At 53.7% G+C, this 21,265-nt stretch overlaps 7 protein-coding genes across 7 annotated transcripts in view; 4 read left to right on the top strand and 3 right to left on the bottom strand.

Moving 5' to 3' along the window:
* Positions 1 to 220: 220 nt before the first annotated feature.
* On the bottom strand, positions 221 to 1,478 carry HMPREF1120_02163 (nuclear transcription factor Y, beta; the record flags this gene model as incomplete). The annotated part of the gene is made up of 4 exons (XM_009156199.1): positions 221 to 472; positions 558 to 685; positions 738 to 848; positions 1,325 to 1,478. The coding sequence occupies 4 exons, from the start codon at positions 1,476 to 1,478 to the stop codon at positions 221 to 223; spliced, it is 645 nt and encodes a 214-aa protein (XP_009154447.1).
* A 1,191-nt stretch (positions 1,479 to 2,669) lies between these two features.
* HMPREF1120_02162 (uncharacterized protein) lies at positions 2,670 to 4,027 on the top strand. The gene has a single exon (XM_009156198.1). The coding sequence runs from the start codon at positions 3,543 to 3,545 to the stop codon at positions 3,891 to 3,893; it is 351 nt and encodes a 116-aa protein (XP_009154446.1). The 5' UTR covers positions 2,670 to 3,542; the 3' UTR covers positions 3,894 to 4,027.
* Positions 4,028 to 4,613: 586 nt separating this feature from the next.
* Positions 4,614 to 8,868, bottom strand: HMPREF1120_02161 (uncharacterized protein; the record flags this gene model as incomplete). The annotated part of the gene is made up of 3 exons (XM_009156197.1): positions 4,614 to 7,585; positions 7,671 to 8,128; positions 8,288 to 8,868. The coding sequence occupies 3 exons, from the start codon at positions 8,866 to 8,868 to the stop codon at positions 4,614 to 4,616; spliced, it is 4,011 nt and encodes a 1,336-aa protein (XP_009154445.1).
* A 1,189-nt stretch (positions 8,869 to 10,057) lies between these two features.
* HMPREF1120_02160 (uncharacterized protein) lies at positions 10,058 to 12,660 on the top strand (the record flags this gene model as incomplete). Its single annotated transcript, XM_009156196.1, has 4 exons — positions 10,058 to 12,143; positions 12,191 to 12,258; positions 12,314 to 12,520; positions 12,574 to 12,660. 4 exons carry the CDS (start codon positions 10,058 to 10,060, stop codon positions 12,658 to 12,660), a joined length of 2,448 nt encoding a protein of 815 aa, XP_009154444.1.
* Positions 12,661 to 13,634: 974 nt separating this feature from the next.
* Positions 13,635 to 17,364, top strand: HMPREF1120_02159 (carbamoyl-phosphate synthase arginine-specific large chain; the record flags this gene model as incomplete). The annotated part of the gene is made up of 4 exons (XM_009156195.1): positions 13,635 to 13,974; positions 14,071 to 15,752; positions 15,835 to 17,199; positions 17,257 to 17,364. 4 exons carry the CDS (start codon positions 13,635 to 13,637, stop codon positions 17,362 to 17,364), a joined length of 3,495 nt encoding a protein of 1,164 aa, XP_009154443.1.
* Positions 17,365 to 18,192: 828 nt separating this feature from the next.
* Positions 18,193 to 19,854, top strand: HMPREF1120_02158 (uncharacterized protein; the record flags this gene model as incomplete). The annotated part of the gene is made up of 1 exon (XM_009156194.1): positions 18,193 to 19,854. One exon carries the CDS (start codon positions 18,193 to 18,195, stop codon positions 19,852 to 19,854), a length of 1,662 nt encoding a protein of 553 aa, XP_009154442.1.
* An 811-nt stretch (positions 19,855 to 20,665) lies between these two features.
* The window catches only part of HMPREF1120_02157 (vesicle-fusing ATPase), a gene marked incomplete at both ends in the record, with an annotated part of 5,499 nt that continues 4,899 nt past the window's right edge, over positions 20,666 to 21,265 (bottom strand). The window contains one exon of the mRNA XM_009156193.1: positions 20,666 to 21,253. Within this exon, the coding sequence (XP_009154441.1) occupies positions 20,666 to 21,253 (588 nt within the window). The remainder of the gene's footprint in view (positions 21,254 to 21,265) is intronic.

The following is a 21,265-nucleotide window of genomic DNA, read 5'->3' as shown; positions in this document are numbered from 1 at the left end:
CCAACCGTCCTTTTTTGGGCAGTGCGTCACGCCGTTGACCCATCACCGCCCATACCTCATGTACAACTCCTGCCTTGCAGCCTTCGCCCATCTCTTCGACTGTGGGCTCCGTCTTGCTCACACATTTTCGCCGGCCGGGCTCGGGGAACTGGCAGGTAGCGGACACCCGTGACCTGTTGCCCCGTGCCTGCCTTGATCTCCTGAAACAGTCTTTCTGCCATCAAAAGTTGTCGTTGGAGATGCCGTTGTGGCCAGTGGGCACGGCGTCGGGATAGCCGTATGCGTTGGTGGTGTCGTGGCCTGTAGCATTCAATCCGTGGCCTTGGTTCAGTAAATCGTTGGAATTCTCCGATTGCCCATAGCCGGAGGCACTGCCGGTCGCGGTATTGCCGGGGACACTGGAACCGCCGACGGGGCCCCCATATCCGCTGCTGGTCGGTCTGTTCTGGTTCTCGCCCCTTGTAGATTGGGTCTTGTCCCAATCAGTTCAAATGTTCAGATTGTAATCCCCGTCAAGTTGACAAAGGAGTGGAGGAAATGGAGACTCGACTACTTACTTCGCGATACTTTGACAAGTAGATTTTCAAAGCTTCGGCATAATTCTCGAACCCTAGCGAGGTCATGGCAAACAGGATATCTTCTCCATTGACCGTCTTGCGCTTCTCCTGTTGACATTTCTCGGACGCTGGGCAACGTTAGCCTAAACGCACCCAAGAGGAACACTTTTAAAACCATACCTTCGCTGGTGATGAACGAGATGAATTCGCTCACGCATTCCTGCATGCACTCTTTGGCTTCCTTTGCAATTTTGGCATTCTCGGGCAAGGCTGTCTTCATGATTCGGGCCACTGGCGCAGAATTACGGATGTTAGCATCGGACATCGCAGAAGATGAAGACGAGGATCCTCGCTGGCCATGGCGACGTGAGGATGAGGGATGCTTGGGATCATGATCTGAAGACATAACGGGGGGTCCTGAAATGGCAATATGCGACTGCTGCAGGAGACGTCCTCTGAGTGGCCGCAGTACCGCACCAGTCACCGCAAAGCAGAGCTTGCGATTAAAATCATGGTCGGAAGAAAAGAGAAGCGACGACGAATGAGAGGATTGCTGGCTAAAGAGCAGGTGCAGCGTCGCACACCCGGATTCGTACATAGCAAAGGGCTCTGTTCCTGGCGCCTGGGACGACGCATGACTGTAACGCAAGGGTCGAACAAATCAAATCCCTGGCGCAGGCCGAATGTTTTGACAGCGTGCAACGGGGGTAAGATATAACAATCGAGGAGGCAGACACAAACAGAAACGACGAAAAAACAACACTGACCATTTGCAATAGGGAGCCATCGGTCTTGCTCCTTGACCTCGAATTCACCGGCGCCGGTGCCTTCTGCTCTTTCTTGTTGTTCCATAGAATGGTCCTCTTCGCCAGACTGTGCACTTTGTTCGACATCGGGCTCTTTGGGTGGGGAGGCCGACATGATGTAGTTCGAGGGTAGCCGCAGCGGCTGGATTGCAGGGCGAGAAAATGTTTGGCTCGCAGTGACCACGTCACACCTTGAGGCGGCACCGATGCACAATGCCTAATGCTGGTCCGCGTCACCCGCAACGCTCTTGGTCAGACGATCGCCTCTTCTCGCCGTTCGTGCCCAACACGATTCCCTCTCGGCACGCTTCGTGGGGAACGAGGGTAGCTTAGGTGACTACCGACAAGAAACCGGGGCTGCGGTCGAGTGGAAACCACCGGTAGGTGAGGCGGAACAAGCGACGAATCGGTGGCAGAAGCTGGGAAAGCAACAGAGGGCAATTGCCAAATTGGAGGACGGAGGAGACACAGCAGCCAGCCGGACAGGTCAACAAGCCCGGTTGCGATGCGATATGCGCGATGCGGCTGTTATGCGATGTGATGCTAGATGACGAGGATCGGAACGGACAGCTGCAGATACAGTGTGTTTAGCTGGCAAACTTTGGCCATTGGGCAGCACAGGAGCATTGAGATCTAGGAAATCTCAAGCCTGGCTTGACAGCAGACCGTCTGGTCGATACATACCGGTACAAGCGCAATATGAGTCGGAGTGGAAGGCGGTCGCGAATGGGATGTTGTGGTCCTCGCGATTAGATGGGACGACGATTGGGCCGAGGGACGCAGCGGATGGTGGTTGGTCTGCGATCAAAGTCTTGGGGCGCTGGTCACTGGGGCAGACTCGGAGGGGAAGGGTAAGACCAGGTTTAGTCGCTGAGCTGTATAGACTACGGCAACTAATGTGAGGAAAGTAGTGGTCGTGAGATGCAGATGCGATGCAGATGCCAGCGAAGAGGGCAGGCTTGTGTGTATACCGCGTCGTGAGAGCGATAAAGGCGGAAAAGTACTGTAGTCAGGTGACAGCAGACTCAGATGGCCTTACACCGTAGTAGTAGTAGCAGTGTACTCTGTAGTTGTAGGTGCCAGTGCGGGTGGTTGGGCAACGAGCACAGCGCAGCGCAGAGAGTGGGGCCAGGCTGAGTGAGAGAACAAGAGCACAGAGTAAAGTGCACCAGTAGTGGTGGGTGGGGTGGCTGCTGTTGCTGCCGTGCAGGTCACGGTGTGTTGCACCGCAGTTTGGACCTCGCAGTCACGGCGTTGGCCTGCGCTCCCTTGCTCCAGCCAGATCCACACCACACCACACCACACCACACACCCTCACACTGGCACAGTAGTACCACTGGTACAACTGCCACTCTCTACCAACGCACATATCCCCCTCGCCCTTTTTCCTAATCAAGGGTCCTTTTCTTTACCTATTTATTGCTGAGATGCCCGATTCAAGGCTTCTTTTCCCTCCCCAGCGGATTCCTGCCGTAGTCGCTTCATTCATCCTCACCCCGTCTCATGCCTGTAGTGTCTTCCTCACTACTGATGCCAACTACCTACAGCCGGGACTAGTGCTAAGCTTTGCCTCACCGTCACCTCCAAGTTCTACGATTCAACTCTCATCCGATCCGTGACTAGCGGCACAGTCAATAGCATGGAACTCGGAAGACAACGCATCCCTAAGGACTGTCGGCAAAATTCCATCAATACTCCGTATTGGGGAATAGTCCTCAGGCCCAACAACGACAGCATCCCCCACTATCACATCCTCACCATGGGCTGCACCGCAAGAGCAACCGTGGACTCCGCATTTCCACTGTCTCGGGCTCACCGTTTCCAACTTGAACGCCTCATTCAGCCTCAAATCTGCGGCTATGATCCTGACACCGGGAAGCCGGTGATACTTTACCCGCCTCAACTCGCGGTGAACCGACCGCCCTTTCCCTGCCTTGCCCACCGGTCACATCCGCCTTGATCAAGAAAAACAGGACTGCAACTGGAAAGAACGACTTGTGTCCAACTTTGCTCTCGGGCAATTTTTCCCACCGTGTGGGAAGTCCGGGTGTCAACAACGCCGTCGATCCGATGCTGTATGTTGCAGTGGTTGAAAAGTAAAGCAGGACTCCCCCTGATTTCCCCGTCGTGACACGCTCACCAACCAGCATGGAGACTTGCTGTGTCACATGAAAAGCCCATGACGCACGCTATCCTGAGCCTCCCAGCAACCGTTGACCTACCGTGGCGGTGGCCTATGGTTGACTGGCAGGTCGGCGTGCCTTGGGCTTGGGTCTCAGCGGCTGCCAGCTCATCCACACCAAGCACTGCACGAATTGCTGTTGCTCCTTCCTGCATAAGCGCAGTCAGAAATGTCCTGCAGCCCTGCGAGTGTCTGACTGCCAGTGCCAGTGACTCTGACAGCTCGGGAAAGGTAGGGATGCAAAGTCCTCCTTGGTTGTCACTTTTTCCCCGAAAGCGCCCTCCTTGCACAAGACCAGAAATGCAGCGTCAGTCGTCACAACTTCATCGTTTTGCGGCAATATTGTAATTTTAGCTGGATCCGACAATTGTTCATCACAGTGTAAACTTCCGGAGCAACGACACCCCCGTGACGTTTGCTCTGACTTGGGCGTATCTCTAGAAAAGGGCTGGCATGGTTTATTCTGTTAGCCGGTTCCCCGCGCCTCACATTGGGCAGACGCGCATAGTAATGCCCTAAGGTATGTACGAACGCTGCATTGGAAGTTGTAGCTTTGCAGCTCGATTGTGCTGAAAGACTAACTGAACCTTACCCCACGTGCGAGGACCCTTGCCTCGTTGTAGTTACGCCTTCGTGCCAACGCAGAGGCATATCATGTGCTCGGTTGCGTCTTTGGCATTGCAAATTAGTTGGAAGGTGACAATAACATGAAGCGAACGCCGCCAGCCAGTTGAGAGGCCTGGGTTGCTCAAAATAGATGTAATTTATTGCTTGACCTGACATCAGTAATAGCAGGTGAGGAAAATACAACGCCAGATGGGGTATCATTTCCTTAGTAGTAATTACGAATACCGATCCTTGAAACTCCTTCCCATATGGACCCGCCCCTGCTCTTTCTTTTCATGGCTGGCTAGTGTAGATGCTTGCCAGAGAGACTCAAACGACAAAAGAAGATGCTGGCATAAACAATAATTGTCAATGGGTCAGAAACCCCTGCGCAATTCAGCCTGCGTAGAGCGTAATGAACTTGGACAGAGCGGGACAATCTCCGCCCCTTGTACGTAGGAATTAGCGAGGAGCATATGGTCTCGGCTGGGCGAAGGGGTCATAAGTCAGTTCTGGATGGTCGTCTGCGGCGGTGGCCCGAATCCGCCGTCGGGGGACTTGACGGTCTTCGATTGCGTATCGGTCGTCGTATCCGGCAAATTCATCATCTGTTTCCAAAGGTGCTTGGGGCATATGTTCATGGCGAGCATCCACGTAATACCTGGGACCTCTTCGAAGGTAGTCCGCATGACTGGGTTCTTGGTACCAGTATCGCTCCTCGACCTCGCGGCCATATCCTTGTCCCTGCAGATTGCGATGCTGCTCATATTCCCGTGTTGTGGTGTCAAGTGGACGGGCGTACGTCTCGGCTGGGATGTCACCAACCATCTCATACCTTCTACCGTCCAGCAGAAAATCACTCTCCACAGGATAATATCTGGGTTCGTACCGCGGATTTGCTGTCACCTCTCTATCTCGCATAACGTTCGTCGTCCTCTCGACCTGGCTTCTCTCGGGTCGCTCTGGTAGAATGCTCCTGTGCTCGCCACCCGCGACCATCGTCACCTGCGGAGTCCGTAAGGGTTCCTGGCCCAACAAGCCGGACCTGGTGGCACTATGGCTCCGATAGTGATCGTCATCCGCTGTATCCCGACCACCCTGCCGCATCGGGAGCGACTGTATGTGGCCCTGATACGGCGGAGACCGATGCTCACTTACCCTGCTGCCAGGCCGAAAGGGGTGTCTAGCGTCCTGCGAATATAAAACGGTAGGCTGCAGGTGAGCCAAGTCCGAACGCGTCTGCTCATTCCGACGGGGCCGCGCTGCTGGAACATGCACGTCGGGTCCCGCAGAATAGTCGATAGCCACAGCATTGAAGCTGTCGAGGAATTCTGCAGCTGCACGCGACTCAAGGTCGTCACTATCAGCCCGGATTTTAGAGACTGGTCTCGCTCTGGGTGATCCCGTGTCCGCGCCTAGCGGTGCAGGCCATCGCCCTACATCCCTGCTTCCAGGCCTGCCTACCACAACGCCATCCAGAGTCGTGTCGCTGTTGCGGTTGTATGGCTCGACGTATGAAAACCGCGAGGACTCCTCGTCGTGCGAATAGACCATAGAGCCTCCGGACAGCGGGCCGTCTCGGCTGTGTACATCCCAAGATGATCCACGGTCAACCTCCCGATAATAGTACTCCCGAGATGCCGGGGGCTCTTGATAATAGCTCGATAACACCCTAGGCCTTTCATCGCCTCTCGGGATGAATTTTATCCCATGGCGAGGATCTGGAGGGTAAGGCTGTCGAAATATTAGTGCAGGCCGATGAGGGTCATATTCATCTTCAGCAGCGATAGCAGACCCTTCGGAACTGGTAACATGTGACCCTGCGCCAAACTTACGGATGGCGCCCCGGCCCTTGACCGGTTCGTTGTGCTTGCTGAAAAACGAGTCTTCCGAAACCAAAGACGGGCGTGTCGGGTCTAGCAATGGTAGGAGCGCTCCGACATAGGGCATTGAAGCCGGAAAGTAATCGGGAAACGCTTCCGAGATGACTTGCAGTTTGTTTTGATTGATGCCCGGGGAGTGCCTCAGGGCCTGAATGGCGGCTCGACTGGGGAGCGCTATCATCTCTCGTTTCCAATCCAGTCTCAAAGATGTCTGTGTCTGCCTCCTGGCTTCGTCACTGTCGAAGTGAGCGAGCTGGAAATGGGTCAGTAGCTCCGGCAATGAGTACCTCCCAGCATCATGCGCGGTGACCGATTCAGGAACAGCAGTGACCGCTTCGAAGCAGATTTTACAGCGAAGGGAGAGTTCTCGCAAGAAATGCAGCTCCGGGTGGCGCGTAACAGCTTCTCTGAATAAAGAAAAGCTGAGCTCGTGGTGGAATTTTTTCAAGAACCTCGAGCTTATGTGTTGAATGACAACGTAGAGTCGTACGGGATCAGGAAGGTCCCAAATTCCGTGCAATCTCTGCCAGAATTCGTGGGCACCTGCTGCAACATCCTCCTCCTGAGCGCGATACGCGGCAGCATCTGGATATGTGGGAAGCCCGTGCGAGGATGGAGTGGTATTTTGTCCACCTATGTGAAGTCCCTCTTGGACCCATGGGATGTTGGGAGACGGGTCGAATGGCGGATCGACGGGCCAAAGAGCTTTCCAGTAGACCACAGTATTGCCATTACTAAGGGCGCTTGTATGTTTTGCGGCATAGTGCTGTATGACCGCTTCGAATGAGAACAACTTCTGGTTGGTGTCGCAAACTCTGCAAAGGAATATATCTTTTCCAAACCTTTCGGTGTGTGGCTTGACGAACTCTTCAAATGCCCATTTCATGTCCTCAAGCCTCAAGATCCTGCAAGCTTGAGATTCTGCATCTTGTGGAAAGGCCGTGCCCTTCATTGCAAGCATTCTGTCTTCACGGGCTATAACCTCAGCAAAACGTTGGCGGACATGGCAAAGAACCTCTGCAGCAAATTTACTTGCCGTGGCCTTCGTCACGCCTCGGCCATCCGACCACGTCTGGTGGATGAATTCCTGAGCATATTTCCGAATCTTATCTCGGCTGGCGACTTTCAACTCGGACTCGAGCCTTTTGTTTGCCTGGGAGTCGTGGTGTTCTTCTAGGCGTGCACCGAAGGGCACCATTTCTTTGTGTTCCGCTTCTAGACGTTGTGCTAGGAGTCGCGGTTTCAAAGTTTCCCAGGCTCTCTTATTAAGAGGCTGGGAAATCATAATGGCCGCTTTGAATGCATCCATATAGTTCAGAGTCGAGGGCATGATGGGAGGATTGAGTGCCATGCAACGACGCTCTATCTCCTTTCGACGTTCAGCCTTGGCTTGTTCGGCCTCTTTCAAACTTCGTTCTACTCTCTGTCGCGGGATGTGCCGCACTGGGTCTGCTGTAGGGGTAATCTCAATATCCACGGACGAATGGGCATCACCATGCCAAGCTTCGGATGGTCCAACGTTCACTGCACGCAGATCCGCCGATAGTATTCCTGTTGTGATTGATCGTTAACAGAAAAGTACTGAAGGACGACAACGTCTTTGAAATCCCAAGGAAGGAAGGGTTCACCGGCTTACCATGCAGAATACCATCACCTTTAGAGGCACTGCCGGGCCTGTCGCCGGCAAAGAGGGATGAAAACTTATCCTGGCGCACATGTTGACGTTGAAAGGCTGACTCTTCTTGATCAACACTCATTCCACCAGGCAACTCGATCTTAGACAGACCTCGCCTGGCCACGGCAAATGGCTTCCTGAACCCCCCTTGGACTGCCCAAAGCTCAAACCGAGCTGCAATCGCGTTCTGCTCCCGCCCCCTGGCTTCTAAACCTTTGTACCACTCCTCCAGGACGGCAGTTCCAAATCCCTGGATATCGTCTCGCTCGCGTTCCAGTTCCTCCAGCTGAGGCTTGAAGAAAAACTTGGTGAGCTGAACGCCCAGGGGAGGAGATGTATTCCTCAAGAAGATGGAAGGCACATAATGGAGGTCGGCCGTAAATATTGCAAACGGTAGACCAGGCGACAGAGCAGACGAGCTTGATACAAGCAAGTCAATCTCCTAAACAGTGTCAATTACCAACCTGATAAATGGTATAAGCGAGCTCACCCGGACAAGTCGCGCTTTGAGACACCTGCCACAAGATCTTACATGAAATGGCCAAATCGGGCAAACACCTTCCAATCCAGGGCCGCACCGCCAGGGAGATGGTTCTGGAGGACTCAAATCCTGACCCCTGACCTTCGCACCACAGTATTGACAAACCTGCGAAAGGGCGAGTCTCCAGGTATCGAGTTCAGTCATCCCATCCACCGGTCTGGGAAATCCCTGAATGTAGGTATTCCTGGATATGGTCCAAATCAGATTCTGGCTCCGAAGTCTGAGACGCTTAGCCTGCCCAGATGGCTGCGGCAGCGGTACTGTAGGATCAAGGAGTGAACGAAAGGATCTGTTGACGCGGATCAACCGTCCAAGGGAAACAGGGTCAACAAAACTGAAAATGTGCTGAAGGATCTCAGCTGGCAGGTCCTGTAGCTGGGGCCTGGCCCTTCGAAGAGAGGTCGCCGCCTGAGCAGCAATACTGCGGTTCGGAGTCATAGCGGCCAATCTCGGTCTTTTTGAGCTGAACTCATCGATGTAAGTAGTATTTTGCGCAATTCCGCTCGTCAGGTTTGCATGATGGCGACCGTCCTGAGATCGTGATGGAGACTCCGGTGACCAAGGCCTCTTTTCCCGAGTCATCATCTCTTCACCTTCCCGTTCACCGCCGGACGCCATTGTGTCAGAAGGCACGAATCATGCACGTAACTGCGACAGAGAAAGAGCAAGGTATGAAAAGTAGTGTAGAGCACAGGAATATCGGCGGTCAAGGCTGATATTCCTGTGTCCTATCAAGTTTGGATCTGGTAGAGACCGAACCGAAAACATTGCGAGCAATGTTTTGGCAGAGACAGAAGGAAGTGGGAGACGATAAGGCGGGAAGCGGACAGGATATGGGGATTTCGAAGAGTTCTGGAGCCGTGGAGAAGTCGCGCATGAAATAATGGACTCCCAAAGAGACAATATCACAGGAACTGAGACTTGAGCCCTGGTGAAAGTCTTCACCGACTCAATCCTCAGGATATCCTGTCGATAGCCTCGAATTCGGCCAGGCACAGAGGGGGGAGAGCCGGCGCAAGTGGATGGACACCTCACAAGCGGAAACGAAGAAGGCGCCGGCGGGATGAAGATAAAGGGGCAGTGCTGTTGAAGCTCAATAGCACAATCTCGTGGTAAGCGGATGGCGACGTCGAGCACTCATGAGATTGCACGTTGACGAGAGGCGCTGGTCGCTGGCATGCGCAGGCTGCCAGCGCGGAGGTTGAAGGGAATTAGGTTTATGTCTGACGGCGCACTGAGGTTATGACCAGCCGTCACTGTAGGGGCTTTAGGAGGCCATTTCCTTGTCTGACGGCGGCCTCACCTTATTGCTTGTCCCCAGCGTCATACTGCACTGGCAGCCGGCGCAGTACAGCGTTGTAGGCACCTCTAAGTACCTCCCCACCGTAATAATGCACATCGGTACCTCAGCCACTGCACTGCTGCAGTACCTAGGTAAGCAACGTACTACGACGGCGGTGGTGGCAGAGCTTCCTTGGCGCCATCATTCGGCCTGCGCCCCCTCCGCGCAAGTCCAATGCTCCATAAGGTACCTGGTCCCCGTTGCAGGTAGCAACATAAAGTCGGACAAGTGAATCAGGCGGCCGAGCTACAATTATACCTCCTTCACATACTGTATCTTAGACACAAGAACCTCCTCTGTCAATATCTCTCGAGACGACCTCGAGGACTATTCCGAGCCTCTTCCCACGAGTCGCGCTTCTGCCGTCACCGTTCAACTTCCGTCGAATCGACCTCTCCAGCTGGGCTACCAGGCATCCGGCCTACTAGTATCTGACCTGTTGACGCCCTCAGCAAACAGCCCTTTATGGCTTCCCTCAACACTTCTACCAACGGACCGTCAATCACCAAAAGTTACCAATCCGTCGTCAATGCACCGCCTCCCTCTGGTGCTGCCGCCGCTTCGCCCACCTACGGTCAATGGGCTGTCTTCTCCGTGTCCGCTCCTCTAGCCAATGCGTTCCAACAAGACTCGGGAAACAAGGAGAGCATACTCAAAGTTCAAAGTACAGGAGAAGGAGAGCTTGTTGATTTGATCGACGAGTTCTCTGACGGCCGAATTCAGTTCGCTTTCGTCAAGGTAAAAGACTCCAACACCGGTCTGCCCAAGAATGCCCTGATCGCTTGGTGCGGTGAAGGGGTGCCGGAGCGGACAAAGGGATACTTCACCAGCCATATGACGACAGTGGCCAAACTGCTGCATGGCTACCATGTCCAGATTACTGCTAGATCCGACCGAGATCTCACGCCGGAGGGCATTATACAGAAAGTTGCCGATGCCTCAGGCTCCAAGTATTCCTCGAGCAGTACTGCTCCGCCTTCCGTTGCCGCTGCCAGCAAGCCAAACGTGGCTTCGAAACCGGTTTTCACTCCTACACAAAGTACGGGAGTATCAGGCGGATATAACCCCCCGGGCCGTAATGTGCCGCCCAAGAAAGCTGATGTGGACGAGGACGGTTGGGGTGCGGACGCTCCCCCCGTTACCCGGACGCAATTGGAAAAAGTGCAGCCCGCCTATCAGCCTACCAAGGTCAGTATGAGAGACCTCACTTCGACGAAGCCGGCCCCGTCTGGTTTGGACAGCAGTCACACGGACGATCGGCCGGACGTGGTCAAGGGTGCATATCAGCCAGTCGGCAAAGTTGACATTGCTGCCATCCGACGCCAGGCTAAGGAGTCGGGGCAAATGCGAGATGATAGACCGGAGCCCGTGAAGGGCTCCTACGAGCCTGTTGGCAAAGTCGACATTGCTTCCATACGTGCCAGGGCCCAGAAACATGAGGATTCCAGTTTCTCGCGACCGAGCCCGGAGCCAAGCGCTTCAGCTGGCACCTCCGAAGAGAGGGAGATCCCCGTTCGGTCACTACAAGAACGCTCGGCTGCCTTCTCCCAGGGTCCGGAACGTCTCACATCCCTGCCCAAACCTAAGGTTGCCAACAAGTTCGGCGGTAGCTCGACTTTCACAGGCACCAAAGCACCACTTCCTGGAGGGTTTGAAGCTAAGCCAGTGGTCCCTACGCCTCCGGTAGGCAGTGCCAGTAGGACTTTTGCCGACCAGGGAGGCAAGACTCCTGCACAGCTTTGGGCTGAGAAGAAGGCCCGCGAAAGAGGCTTGAGCGGATCTGGGGAACCACCACAGTCGCCAACCGGACACTCGGGACAGACTCCAGTGGCAACACAGAAAAGCGGTGGCGAATGGAAGAGTGGTTATACCGGTAAGAGCTGGGCGCCAGTCCAGACTACGCACACCGGGCGAAGTAGCATCGGGCAACAAGTTACAGGCGAAGGCGCGAAGTCTGGCACAGAAGAGGAAACTCCTGCGTCACCCGCCGGTGGTATCAGTTCGATACGCGATCGATTCAGTGGCGCTCCTCCCATGGGAGCCCCTGCGACCTTTGACCGCGCTCCGCCGCCTGCACCAGAACCTGACACAAGCAACAAGCCCAACCGTGGTATACCAATCCCCGGTCTGCCAGTTTCGCAACCCAAGCCGCAGGAAGAATCGGCCCCAGCACTGCCCACGCCACCTCCCCAGCCGAGGAGCCCAACGCCACCCACTCCGGACGAGCGAGCTGCTTCTCCCATCCGTGTCGCTATGCCAGTCAGCGCGTCCGCGGAAGTGACCGATGCTCATGAAGAGATTGTCTCACCACCACCAACACTGCCGACTACATCTCTAGCGGAGGCCATTCCTACTCCGGCGCCTGACGAGGACGAGCCCGATGTTGGACCCGATGTTGGACGCGCCGCTGCACAAGCAGCCGCGGCAAGCACAATGGGACAGGAAGCGGTAGAGGCCGCTCCCCCTGCGGTGGCCGCCGCTGGAGGTGAACGAGCGCGAGCTGAGTATGATTATGAAGCGGCGGAAGACAACGAAGTGTCGCTTCGTGAAGGTATGGATAATGGCATCTCCAGCATGTTCCTTGCTAATAGTATCTAGGCGAAATCGTCACCAACATCCAGCGAGTGGATCCGGATTGGTGGGTGGTTACTAACGAGTCTGGACTGGTAAGTTGCTTGCACAACCCGTGGGGAAACTCGTGGAAGACTAATAGCTTTGCAGAGCGGACTTGTCCCTAGCAACTATCTCAGTGTCTTGGAGGACGATGCTGGTGATGCCACAGCTCCGGCGGCTGCCTCTCATGCAGCCGAACCTGGCCCGTCGGCACCCGAACCGACGAAGGGAGTTACGGCCACAGCTCTTTACGATTATGAAGCCGGAGAAGACAACGAGCTCTCATTCCCCGAGAACGCCATCATCACCAACGTCGTATGTTGCTCCCCGTTTGGAATGCTGATCTCATCTAACTAACATCAATTCAGACATTTCCTGATGAAGACTGGTGGCATGGCGAGTACCAGGGCCAAGCAGGCCTGTTCCCGGCTAATTACACCAAGCTCAACGACTGAATCATTCCTGTGGGCAGAGAGGCGTGGAACTTGGGTGTTGTCAAGACCTATGCCCACCCGCACTTGGGTCATTGGTAGTGAGCAGAGATGATCTATCTCGCAAATACTAGTACTTAGAGTGGATCGCGAAAAGTGAAAGACATTAGTACCAGGGATGTCATGCCCTACAGCGTATCATGATCCCCTTGCAGAGTAGCAAAGAAGATGATTTCAAGCAAGATCCAATGTCATGGCTGGAAGTTAGCTTGAAGGCGGCGAGATCGAGTGGAGAATGACTGCCCGGTTCGTCGTTTTTGCCGCGTCTCCATCAGCTCCGAGTCCCCAGATCAAATTTTGCGTGCCAATGGTGGAGCGATCGGCGTGTGCGAGTTATCACCTTGATACAAGAACAGCAAAGAATGCCTTCTTGCGATGAGTCATGAGCATGAATGGAGAAAAGATCGAGGAGACACAGGTCGAGATAGAGATCGAATTGTAGTCGGGCGACAATCACAACTTGTCTTGTCTGTCCTCTGCCAGGTAGTGTTGATGTTGCAACTCCTCTCGTAGGCTGCCAACCAGAGCTCATACAGTAGTAAACTAGGTAGTAGTAGTCAAGATTATAGGTGCGTCCCGCGATAGATAAGCGGCAGAGAACAAGTCCGGGGGCTCCTCAGGCCGACATCGCCCGCGAGGCTGGAATCGGTGTGACATCTGAGCTCGCGTGGCCCGTTATTGTTGAGCAACCAATGTTTGCGCTTCTGCTGATTGCGTCGAGCTTATCCATTGGCCGCGGCTCTTCACAGTCATAATTTTTGTCTTTTTCGCGATACAGTGCGGTGACTCTGACCTCAAAAGCCTTGTCCTGTCCCTGTCCCTCCCTCTCGTCGTTCGTCTTCATGAGCTACTAGGTGTCACTCTCCTGTACAGGAGCCCAGTCGAACTCTGCTGTTCTCCGGCGACAGCGACAGCCCTCCGACCAGCAGACTGCTTCAATGGCTGCCTCCGCTCGAGCTCTCCGCCAGGCAAGTGGAATCTTGCTGCGAGAATGCACCCCGAAGCCTCGTCTCTCCCCACGAGCTTTTTCGACTCGCGCCGCGACTCCGGCTGCTAGAGAACACCTTTTGACCCCTCGGGCGCCAACATGGCAGCAGCTCCGCAAGTTTACCAGGTCCGCCAAACGGGGTGCGGCCGTCCAGACTCCTCCCCGCAAAGAGGCTTACTTTGAGAGCGGTGTGGTTGAGCACGGGAAAAACCTCGTCGATGTCAAGAAGGTTTTGGTCATTGGGAGTGGTGGCCTGAGCATTGGACAGGCAGGAGAATTCGACTACTCTGGTAAGTTATACAAGAGAAGATATCACCACCACCCATATACCCTTCGTCTAGCGTGAGTCTGGATTGATACCGAGCATTGACTGACACTTGGACCAGGATCTCAAGCGTTAAAGGCACTTAAGGAGGCCGGAGTCGCGTCGGTCCTCATCAACCCCAACATTGCAACCATCCAGACCGACCACAAGCTCGCGGACGAGGTCTACTACCTGCCCGTCACGCCCGAGTATGTCACTTATGTTATCGAAAGAGAGAAGCCCGATGGTATTCTTCTCACATTCGGTGGTCAGACCGGTCTCAATTTGGGAGTCAAAATGAACAAGATGGGTATCTTTGACCGGTACGGTGTCAAGGTCCTGGGCACGAGCATCAAGACGCTGGAAACCAGTGAGGATCGCGACCTTTTTGCCAAGGCACTCAACGAGATCAATATTCCCATTGCACAGTCGATCGCCGTGAGCACCGTAGACGAGGCGCTTGACGCCGCGGAGCAGGTGGGATATCCTATCATCGTCCGGTCCGCCTATGCTTTGGGAGGTTTGGGTTCCGGTTTCGCCAACAACCGTGAGGAACTGAACAACTTGGCTTCGCGGTCCCTTTCCCTTTCACCCCAGATTCTCGTCGAGAAATCTTTGAAGGGCTGGAAAGAGGTCGAGTACGAGGTCGTGCGCGATGCCGAGGACAATTGTATTACAGTTTGTAATATGGAAAACTTTGATCCGCTTGGAATCCATACCGGAGACAGTATCGTTGTGGCGCCCAGTCAGACGCTGAGTGACGAGGAGTACCACATGCTGCGCACCGCTGCCATCAAAATTGTTCGACATCTTGGAGTTGTGGGCGAGTGCAATGTCCAGTACGCTCTGCAGCCAGATGGCCTTGATTACCGTGTGATCGAAGTCAACGCCCGTCTGTCTCGGTCGTCGGCTCTCGCATCCAAGGCTACCGGTTACCCTCTCGCTTATACTGCTGCAAAGATTGGTCTGGGGCATACTCTTCCCGAACTCCCGAATGCTGTGACCAAGACGACCACGGCCAACTTCGAACCCAGTCTGGATTACATCGTGGTCAAAATTCCTCGATGGGACTTATCCAAGTTCCAACATGTCGATCGTCATATTGGCAGTGCCATGAAATCCGTCGGCGAAGTCATGGCAATCGGGCGCACGTTCGAAGAATCATTCCAGAAGGCTATCCGTCAGGTTGACCCACGGTATGTTGGCTTCCAGGGCGACAAGTTTGATGACTTGGACGACACCCTTCGCAACCCGACCGATCGACGATGGCTAGCTGTTGGTCAAGCGATGATCCACGAGAATTACTCCGTTGAAAAGATCCATGAGTTGACCAAAATCGACAAATGGTTCCTCTACAAGTTGCAAAACTTGAAAGAGACCATGGCAGAGATCCAGGATATCGGTTCCTTGGATGGCATCAAACACGAGTTGATGTTGAAGGCAAAGAAGCAGGGATTCTCCGACAAGCAGATTGCCATGTACACGAACTCGACGGAAAAGGAGGTTCGCGCACGCCGACAGAAGTTTGGCATCCGCCCTTGGGTGAAGAAGATTGATACGCTTGCTGCCGAATTCCCTGCTGACACCAACTACCTGTACACGACTTATAACGCCTCCTCCCACGACGTTACGTTCAATGACAATGGCACCATTATCCTTGGGTCTGGCGTGTACAGAATTGGTTCCTCTGTCGAATTCGACTGGTGCGCTGTGAACGCTACACTGACATTGCGAAGCATGGGCCAGAAGACTGTCATGATCAATGTAAGTTCAACCCATTCCGGGCTGCCTAGTGCCCTTCCAACTTGTTCTGGGCCGGAGAATTTATGCTAACTTTCTTATGAAGTATAACCCGGAGACATATTCAACCGATTTCGACACCGCCGATAAGCTCTACTTTGAGGAGTTGTCCTACGAGCGAGTGATGGATATCTACGAGCTTGAAGGTGCTACTGGTGTGGTTGTCAGTGTCGGAGGCCAACTTCCTCAAAACATCGCACTCCGTTTGCAAGAAGAAGGCAAGGCGAACGTCCTCGGCACGAATCCCGAAGATATTGACAAGGCCGAGGATCGTCACAAGTTCTCCCAGATTCTCGATTCAATCGGTGTGGATCAGCCGGCATGGAAAGAGCTGACTTCGGCTGCTGAGGCGGAAGCATTTGCCGATTCCGTGGGCTATCCTGTGCTGGTTCGGCCGTCATATGTTCTTTCTGGAGCCGCCATGTCCGTCATCTACACCCACGATGAATTGAAGGACAAGCTTGAACACGCCTCATCTGTGTCCCCTGACCACCCCGTTGTCATCACGAAGTTCATCGAAGGAGCCGAAGAAATTGACGTCGACGCGGTCGCGTCACAAGGAGAATTGATCTTGCACGCTGTATCTGAACATGTGGAGCCTGCAGGCGTTCACTCAGGTGATGCCACTCTGGTTCTCCCCCCTGTCAACCTCAGCGAGAGCATGATGGCCCGAATCAAGGAGATTGCGCAGAAAGTGGCCAAAGCATGGAATATCACGGGACCCTTCAACATGCAGATCATCAAGGCGGATGCGCCAGGTCAGGAACCTGCTCTGAAGGTGATCGAATGCAACCTACGTGCCTCCCGGTCTTTCCCATTCGTTAGCAAGGTCCTCGGAACCAACTTCATTGACACGGCTACCAAGGCATTGGTAGGCAAGGAGGTGCCTCAACCTCAAGACCTCATGGCCGAGAAGCGGGACTACCTGGCGACAAAGGTTCCGCAATTCTCTTGGACCCGTTTGGCCGGCGCAGACCCTTTCTTGGGAGTTGAGATGAGCAGTACCGGAGAGATTGCATGCTTTGGCAGAGATCTAATCGAGGCGTACTGGACCTCGCTTCAGTCGACCATGAACTTCCGAGTGCCTGAACCTGGCGAGGGTATTCTTTTGGGTGGATCCACCGAGTTGCCCGAGCTGCCGAAGATTGTCGAGTACCTCAAGCCCCTCGGGTATAAGTTCTACGCCGCAAGCGAGTCTGTGAAGAAACATCTGGAGAAATCCGGCGCGTCCATCGAAGTGATTGAGTTCCCCAAGACCGACAAGAACGAGCTTCGGAAGGTGTTTGAGAAGTACGATATTAAGGGGGTGTTCAACCTTGCAAAGACTCGCGGAAAGACATTGTTGGATGAGGATTATGTGATGAGAAGGAACGCTGTCGACTTTGGAGTGCCTTTGTTCATGGAGCGCAAGGTATGTTGACTGACTATCCCGCCCGTGTTCCGATTGCTGACTAACCACGCTCTACAGACTGCTTTGCTGTTTGCCCAATGCATGAACGAGAAATTGCCCCGCAAGGAAGGCATTCCTCCCGAGGTCAAGAGCTGGAGCGAATTTACCGGCCACAAGATGATGTGAGGTCGAGGAATGATTTATTAGAAAGGGCGGCAAGACTTGCAGAGCAGATCATGTGATTACAGATATGTCCAAGCTGCGTACTCTGGTAGTAGAGAGACTGTCCGACAAGACTAGATAAAAGTTTTTAGAAAAGACGAATCTGGGTATGGGAGGAGAGGTGGGATCTTCGACGTTCTATGGAAGCGTGGGCGGTCATCGGATTGTAGATCGTCGTCCATAACCGCAAAGACTCTTGTGGGAACGACGAGGTGACAGAGGCTGTGCTACTGTTGAGGCTGGATTGCTCGAGGCCCAGACAAGTGGCCTTGGGAGTCCGTAGCTTCTGCTTGGGCTGAGGTTGTGTCTGTGCGAGTTTTAGAATAGTTCGGCCGGGCCCAGTTGAAACCGCAAGTGTCTAAACCCCTTGTCGTGGACAAGTTTTATCATAATGGTCATTGCAAGTCGTCGTCGATGATCTAGTCCCTTGGGCACAAGGCTGGAGAGGACAGGGGCGGCACGATGTGAGAGTCTGTCTCGATGACATAATCACGGTGACTTCATTATGCAGGGCTCGGGAGGCCCTTGTTCGCCTGACTTTCCCCGATACTTTTCCAATGGAATGTTGACTGATTGCGCCCGTGTCGCGCAAATCATTCATGGTCGTGCAACACGTCGACGTCGCACGCTCTCACCAGTGTTAGGATATATTGACGCTTCGGACGTCAGAGGGGCCAAGTTTAAACCTTTACACTCTGCAAAAAGCCTCAGAAATATGGCATATTCAACTCTCCGGTGACAAATTCCCCTGTCCGTCTCCTCCTTCGGCCCTCCGAGTCTCTTCCCTCGAGCATGAGTTCTCCGGCAACGGTCAGTCGCCGTAAAGGCAAGAAAAAGGACGACGTCGATGGCACTCATATATCCAATGGCGTCGTTCAAGCAGATGGGAGCGCCGAGCCGATATCTGTCGCGAAACCCTCACAAACTGAGCGCTCAACTACAAAAGACGGCCGCGCGAGTGCCAACACCGTGACGACGTCCAAAACGACGTCCATTCTTCAGATTTGGGCGCCTACCCTCCTCCTCATCTTCGGCGGCTGCTGTTCCAACGTGTACACGCTGGAAGCCCTAATCCAAGCCTCTCCCTCTTCCGGCCCCTTGATCACGGCATTTCAGTTTCTGATGGTAGCTCTAGCCACAGCACCACGCCATCTGTCATTTTCTCGCGGCTGGCGGAACCTGTACCTCCGCGAACGCGCGATTCCTTTACGCCGATGGATCGTGTACACGGCATATTTTCTGAGCATCAATATCCTGAACAATATGGCGTTCAAGTACCAGATCAGCATACCTCTGCATATCATCCTCCGGTCAGCGGGGCCCGTGACCACAATGGCAGTGGGCAGACTGTGGGGCGGCAAGCGGTATCCCGTGCAAAAAGTCGTGGCTGTGGTCCTGTTGTTTGTGGGTGTGGTTGTGGCAGCCATCTCGGATGCCTGGTCAAAGCAGCAGCAGCAGCCTCACTATAATGCAAGCATCTCGGCCGCCGAACTCGAAGTCGAAGCAGCAGAAGAAGCAGAAGCATATTTGTCTAGCACTGAAACCTCAACGTCGGGCATCTCCTCGCAGGCCCCTGGGTTTGCGTTGTTGGTCTCCGCTTTGGTTCTGTCCGCGTGCATGGGATTGTACGCTGATGACATGTACGCGACGTACGGACGGTCCGGCGACATCACGGCCGAGACATTGTTCTACAGCCACGCCATGTCTCTGCCGTTTTTTGCCAGTCAAGCCAAATCGCTGATGCAGGACTTGGCCAGCCTTGCATCGATACATCAAGGGCCTAATACTAGCATTGTTGACACTGACCACGGCACCCAAAAATTTCTATCATCTTCGTCATCTTCATTTTCCTGGTTGGCCAGTACTACTACTACTACTACTACTCAGGAGAATCATTCTACTACTAGTAGCAACACATGTTCGCCGACAAATGCAAACTTGGACTTGAGCCTGGCATGGACGACCATGACGGGATTATTCCTGCCCCTTTTCGGCAACAAATCCCCCGTCGGGACCGGGGACACCACAACAACGACTTTCTCTTTCCCTTGTATTGCAAATCAAATTCCTCGACCAGTCTTCCTCCTTCTTCTCAACGCCACCACGCAACTCTTGTGCATTGTCGGCGTGAATCGTCTTTCTGCTCAATCTTCTTCTCTGACCGTCAGCATCGTCTTGAATATCCGCAAACTCGCCAGTCTGGTCTTGAGTATCTGGTTGTTTGGGAATACTTTGCCATCGGGCGTTTTGCTGGGCGCCGTTGTCGTCTTTGTTGGGGGTGGTTTGTATGCTCTACCTACTACCTCCGGAGCCAAATCCGGGGCCAAATCCGGGGCCAGAACCGGTGCTGGACTTGGGGATGGGAGTGACAAGAAGAACCAGAACCAGAACCATACCCAACAACTCGAACTGGGAGATAAACAGAAGAAGACAGAAAAGACCAAACAAGGCTGAGGTAATTAACTACCTTATCTAGGGGAAAAACAACGCTTCCGCGCCTCGTATTTCACGGAGCATCAGCGTCTGGAAAACGAGAGTCATGCGAACTGGCGACAGAAACCCAATTGTCGAATTGTCGGACTACCACAACCCAGCAAATAGACAATCCAGAGCATAAACATGAGTAGATAAATAGAAGACACAGTCTGCAGACCACCGAGCGCTAGCCGTTGCTTTTGACATGCACGCGACCATAATAGACCTCGCTTGCTTGCTTTGGAAACAATGTCGATGATGATGTAGGATCCTGCCTTATGAAACAACATTGTATACCGTTACACTAGGCTTATTCTGTTTTCAATGATGAATAAAATCTTTTGGGGGGTTTTTTCTGGGTTTCCCGTTCCTTGGTTTCCTCTGGGACTCGAGCGCTGCGAGAAACTCGACGCGGAGGAGGCAGGTCTGGGGAGGAAAGTGACTAGAAATCAAGTGGTTGACATGTAATGTGCTGTGCGATATTTATGGGTGATGGACATTCAACATGCATCCCTCCCCCCGAGCCGCGTTAATTTCACTACAAGTAGACACAAACAGTTGGGACAGGACTATGTAATGTTAAACCACTTCCAAGTTTTGAGAAAATCAATTTCGATACACTTCATCCAGACAGACGAACCAACCGGCCAACCAACCAAACCCAGACCAACCCATCAACCAAGCAATGAATGAATCAATCAATGAATCAACCTAGCCAGGCCTGCCAAAAGAAAAGTTCAAGTTCAAATCGTGTCTTTTCACTCCCTGCCCTGCTTCTACCAGTACTCTACTACACGTAAGCAGCATGATGAGCAGAACTAACACCAACACCACCAACACCGGCAGCACCACCAGTAGCACGACCATGACCAAGACCAAGTTGACCCGAAACCTGAGGCCGACCCTGACCCTGACTTTGACTATTATCAGACACCCCCCAACTAACAGGTCCAAACTGCTGCCCACTCTCCACCATATCAGCAAGCACTTCATGAAACGCCTCGGTGACCTGCTCCAAAACCTCCCGACGGTCCCATAGCCCACGCGTTCTCCACAACGTGTCCATCAACACCGAATTCACCTGCTCCAACTGCTCGACCGAAAGACCGCTAGTCTTGTCGGTGATTTCGGCGTGGAATCGGTCCAGACTGCCTTCTTCGACCTGGACGAGGTTGGGACGGTTTTCTTCGCGATTTTCTTCGAAATGAACCTGCTGGGAAGAGGCCCGCCGAGTCTGAGGGGCTGTATCCTCATCGGATGGATTGAGCAAGTCCTGGATCTGGTTTCCGTGTCCATGTCCGTGCTGGCCGCCGTTGGTGGCAGACCCAGGAAATGCCGGGACAGGCGGAAGTGTTGTTTGTCCTTGCGACGACGACGCCTGTGGCGGCGG

The sequence above is a fragment of the Exophiala dermatitidis genome (genome assembly GCF_000230625.1).
Source record: "Exophiala dermatitidis NIH/UT8656 unplaced genomic scaffold supercont1.2, whole genome shotgun sequence".
Lineage (NCBI taxonomy): Eukaryota > Fungi > Ascomycota > Eurotiomycetes > Chaetothyriales > Herpotrichiellaceae > Exophiala > Exophiala dermatitidis.
Note: the sequence above shows the minus strand (reverse complement) of the source record. Positions and strands in the feature narration are given on the sequence as shown.

Coding starts and splice junctions, on each gene's coding strand:
- HMPREF1120_02162 (XM_009156198.1), top strand. CDS start 3,543: ATGACGCACGCTATCCTGAGCCTCCCAGCAACCGTTGACCTACCGTGG.